At 37.6% G+C, this 4891-nt stretch overlaps 1 protein-coding gene across 1 annotated transcript in view; it reads left to right on the top strand.

The window, feature by feature from the left end:
- Positions 1 to 4891, top strand: part of LOC107687526 (UPF0061 protein YdiU-like) — a 9529-nt gene that overhangs the window by 2186 nt on the left and 2452 nt on the right. The window contains exons 3-14 of the mRNA XM_016484894.1: positions 727 to 855; positions 940 to 1004; positions 2569 to 2625; positions 2744 to 2842; positions 3055 to 3122; positions 3228 to 3315; positions 3400 to 3469; positions 3562 to 3634; positions 3739 to 3822; positions 4090 to 4219; positions 4302 to 4346; positions 4430 to 4511. Coding sequence (XP_016340380.1) covers positions 727 to 855; positions 940 to 1004; positions 2569 to 2625; positions 2744 to 2842; positions 3055 to 3122; positions 3228 to 3315; positions 3400 to 3469; positions 3562 to 3634; positions 3739 to 3822; positions 4090 to 4219; positions 4302 to 4346; positions 4430 to 4511 — 990 coding nt within the window. The remainder of the gene's footprint in view (positions 1 to 726; positions 856 to 939; positions 1005 to 2568; positions 2626 to 2743; positions 2843 to 3054; positions 3123 to 3227; positions 3316 to 3399; positions 3470 to 3561; positions 3635 to 3738; positions 3823 to 4089; positions 4220 to 4301; positions 4347 to 4429; positions 4512 to 4891) is intronic.

The raw sequence follows: 4891 nt of genomic DNA on the forward strand, positions 1-4891 counted from the left end.
GGGGCGTGTTAGAACGAGCTGTTTTAGGTAGGGGTGGCTGACTCTTAACTTTTATAAAGAATATCTCTTTGGATTTGAGACTTTAGTCTTTGCAACTTTACAGATCTTCTTTATGCACCAAGAGCTTGTAACACTCCAAAGAGAAAGGAAAACTTGAAATCGCATCATATGACCCCTTTAAAATGATAAGAACGTGTGCTTTTTTTAATATATGCTTAAGTGGCCTTTTATATAATCAATATTATATTGTCTACAAGTACAAGTTGTTTTCCATTAAAATGTGTTAAAATTAGGGTTTGTGCACATTCAATACTAAAAAAAAAATCACAAGGGGTGGCAGACCACTTCATCAAAACAAAATTATGGACCACCTACTATTACATAGTGTACAAATGATCCATAGCAGTTGGGCTATATGTGTTTGTCACGAGCATTTATTTTATTGTAATGAGTTAATTAATTTGTCGTATTTTACGTATTTACGTATTTATTTCGAAGAGATCTCAGTTTTCAGCTTATCAATTCCTAATCAACTTGTTTTTTCTTTGTTTTGACAAAACTGATTTCATGAGAAACATGAATTCAATCAAGCTTGTCTAAATGCTTGTCAATGCCTTTGTATTTATGAGAGTACAATGGCATTATCAAATACATCACTGTACCACCACAATACGTTTTTTGTAAATGTTGTTTCCACATATTTGATTCTCTTTATGTGTATTTCAGGATGTGTTGAGGAATATTTTGGATCTGAATGAGTCTGTGATTCAGAATGAAGAATTTGTTCTTTGTGTCAGTGGTGGAAAACGGTTTCCTGGCTCGATTCCACTGGCACACAGATACGGGGGCCATCAGGTAAAACTGAAGTTTCAAACCTAACGGCATAAGACAACGAAAACAAACATTTCAACTATGTTGTTTGATTATTATTTTTTATAGTTTGGTAATTGGGCAGGACAGCTGGGGGATGGAAGAGCACATTTGCTGGGTGAATATACAAACAGGTAAATGTCTCTATAATCTCTAAACACTCATCATTTTATGCCGAGTTCACACTGCACGATTTTCAAAGACGTCGCATCACTGTTGGTTTCACACTGAACGACTATCTGGGGTAGCATTCAGTTGTTGCTGTGTTCACATTGCACGATGGAACAATGACAGGAGGTTACACACTGCATGACTTTACAATAGGGAGAATCACCGATAACACTGTCTGGTGCAGGGTTGCCAGGTTTTCGCTACAAAACCCGCCCAATTACTACTCAAAACTAGCCTGAAAATAGCCCAATTGCTTTCGAGGGGGTCCCCCAGTAAAAATCGCATTCAGGGGTAAAATACACATTTTTTTGGCGGGGTTCTCCTGGTACAATTAACATTCCAGGGCCTAAATATCACGTTATTGGGGTCTCTTCAACCTGCTGACATAAAAAACAACCGGCGGCAATCGCGGATTTGGCAACACTGGTCCGCAAACTATGTTTCATATAACTCCTCCCCGAACTTCCCACTGCCCTGTATCTTGGTCTCTCATTGGCTGTAGGTCATCGCCGATGTGTTTTTCAGTCAGAACTCATTGCACACAGCGTGATTGTGAATCGCCGACAGCTCCAGATATTTAGCATGCCAAATATTTCATGGGTGTCGGCGACGCATCGGCGATTCCCTCAGATCGCGTCTTTGATAATTCACACTGTGTGATTGTCACTCTCGTGAACGAGCACCGATTTGCCTCCGATTTCGGGCATTTGTCGGCGATTTCGCAAAACCTGTCGGCGAGTGAAAAATCGGGCTAAAATCGTGCAGTGTGAACTCAGCATTACACAATGTTTAAAGGAATTGTTCACCAAAAAATTGACATTTTCTTTTAATTTACTCATGCTCAGGCCATCCAAGACATAGGTGACTTTCTTCAGTAGAACAGTAAAGATGATTTTTAGCTGAACCCATGGTCCTTGTTTATTCATAATCTGCAAGATAATGGGTGCCGTCACAAAAAGCAGTTACAGGAAACACAAAAGTAATGCCTGTGGCTTCTGGTGATATATTGAGGTATGCACACGTGTCCTCCCTCTCTGCTGTAAACAACAATGGCATCACTTCACACGTGACTTTGCTACCACGCATGCATAATCATGCAACAGAAACCTTGAGCTCCAATGATGTTTGCCTGAGGCTATGGAGTACAGGTATATAATGTTGTAAATAATCTTCAGTTTCTTGCACAGATCAATTGTTTTGCTTCATAAGACCTCAATATATCATCAGAAGCTACAAGTATTAATTTAGTTTTTCCTGTAACAGCTTTTTAGACTCTCAATGTGATGGTACCCATTAACTTGCATATTATGAATCAGCTAAAAATCATCTTCAGTGTTCTACTGAAGAAAGTAAGTCACGTGCATCTTGGCTGGCCTGAGAGTGAGTAAATGTATGGCAATTTTGTATTTTTGGGTGAACTATTCATTTAAGCATGCAGCTGAACAATTAACATATCTCAGTTTAGAAATGTGACAAGTGTTCTGAATGAGAGTAGGCCAGTCTTCAGTCTCTCTTTTTTTTATCCAGAAAAGGTGAAAGATGGGAACTCCAGTTGAAAGGCTCAGGAAAGACACCGTACTCAAGGTGAATTTTGCTTCTGTGGTTTCACAGTATTTGCTTTATACTGTGTGTTATCTTAAGAAATACATAATTATTTTTCTTAGTTGTTATACAGTATATAGTCATGATGTTGTGTGCGTAGGTCTGGTGATGGACGGGCTGTGATTCGCTCCTCTGTGAGGGAGTTCCTGTGCAGTGAAGCCATGCATTTTCTGGGGGTTCCCACAAGCAGAGCCCTCAGGTGCATAACATACACATTATACACTATTTTATATGTGTGTAAAATTGTGTTTTATACACAGTCTCATATGTATGTGTACATATGCGAAGATGCCTTATGCTAATTAGTGAGGTGGGAGAGAATGAATGGGCATGCACAAAAACATTAATACTGTATTTACCACGTTCAAATTTTGCTGTTTTGCTTTTTTTTTTTTGTCTATCGTTTGTCAGTCTGGTTGTAAGTGAGGAGCCTGTATGGAGGGATCAGTTTTATAATGCCAATGTCATAAAAGAAAGAGGTAAAACTACAATCAGATGAAAAAATACTGTAAATGAACACTTTGTTCTTGATCAGTCTTTATCTTTATAAATCATGGCATGTGATTGTTCTCTGTGTCCATCAGGAGCGGTTGTTTTGCGCCTGGCCAGGTCCTGGTTTCGTATTGGTTCGCTGGAGATACTAACTAGAACCGGAGAGTTAGATGTCCTGCAGTAAATTAACTTTAACTCAGGAGGGTAATATTTATTCTCAGACTTACTCTCATTTAATGTTTTTTTTCTGTATTTCATTTTTAGGACATTATTGGACTTTATAATTAAAGAGTATTTTAAATCTATTGCGATGAATGACCCTGACAAGTATGTGGTATGTATCTCAGTGTCTCTCTTATGTTTAGTTGTAATACAGAGTTATTTTATACTTTCTAACCAGCTTGACTATATTTCACTGGGTTTCAGGTGTTTTTCTCTAGAGTGGTGAATGAAACCGCACATTTAATCGCTCTCTGGATGTCAGTTGGATTTGCGCATGGTTAGTTGACTCTTCTTTACTAGTTTAATTATCACAGACTGTTATATTATAGATTGAGCTGAATACCCAAAATGTTCAACCATATGATCTGCATCTTCACGCAGGAGTATGCAACACAGATAACTTCAGTCTGCTTTCTGTCACTATTGACTATGGCCCGTTTGGATTTATGGAATCATATGACCCAAGTAACTTTCTTTTTCCCATACTTCAAAATATTAGTGACCATTTTCTTGTAATAGTTTAAAGTTTGTTGTATAGCATAACATGTAACGTGTGTGAATATATACGTATCATATATATTTCATACAATTTTCCTTTTTAAGTATAGTTCAGTACAAAATTAATTATTACTGCATTAATTGTTGTATTTTATTTTATTCTATTCTATTAAGTGAACATGAAACTAACCGACCAAAAAACAACATTGCTACAGCATTTTTTTTTCTGTATAGATTTTGTCCCCAACACATCTGATGATGAGGGCCGGTACAGTATAGGAGCTCAGGCTAATGTGGGCCTCTTCAATCTACAGAAACTTCTAGTAGCTCTGAAACCACTGCTGACCTCAGATCAGCTGACACAGTAAGAGCTCTTTTTATTTTCTGATTATATTGATCTGGAATGAAACGGGTGATTCATGTATAATTTCATTTGTTCATTTCAGGTGTCGGCAAACACTGAGAGAATATTCACAAACCTACCATCAAAGGTGAGCATGCCATTAAACTGTACACTGAACACTGTATTAATCTCTGAGTCATTTCTAATCTAATTCTTCTAATTTTGTTACAGATTCCATGAACTGTTCAAAGCAAAGTTAGGCTTTCTGGGAAATCAAGAAAAGGATTCATATGTGATTGCATTTCTTCTAAAGGTAAATATTAGCTGTGTGTGTGTGTGTGTGTGTGTGTGTGTGCGCGCGCACATGTTTGTGAGAGAGAAATATACATTAATACAGTGGTGTGAAAAAGATGATTTCTTATTTTTTTGCATGTTTGTCACACTTTAATGTTTCAGATCATCAAACAAATTTAAATATTAGTCAAAGATAACACAAGTAAACACAACATGCAGTTCCCATCACATCTGGCATAAAAGTAACACTGCATTTCAGAAAAAGAGCATCAGACCAACAGTAAAATATGGTGGTGGTAGTGTGATGGTCTGGGGCTGTTTTGCTGCTTCAGGACCTGGAAGACTTGCTGTGATAAATGGAACCATGAATTCTGCTGTTTACCAAAAAATCCTGAAGGA

Source organism: Sinocyclocheilus anshuiensis, unplaced genomic scaffold (genome assembly GCF_001515605.1).
Source record: "Sinocyclocheilus anshuiensis isolate Anshui unplaced genomic scaffold, SAMN03320099.WGS_v1.1 scaffold870, whole genome shotgun sequence".
In the NCBI taxonomy this organism is placed as follows: domain Eukaryota; kingdom Metazoa; phylum Chordata; class Actinopteri; order Cypriniformes; family Cyprinidae; genus Sinocyclocheilus; species Sinocyclocheilus anshuiensis.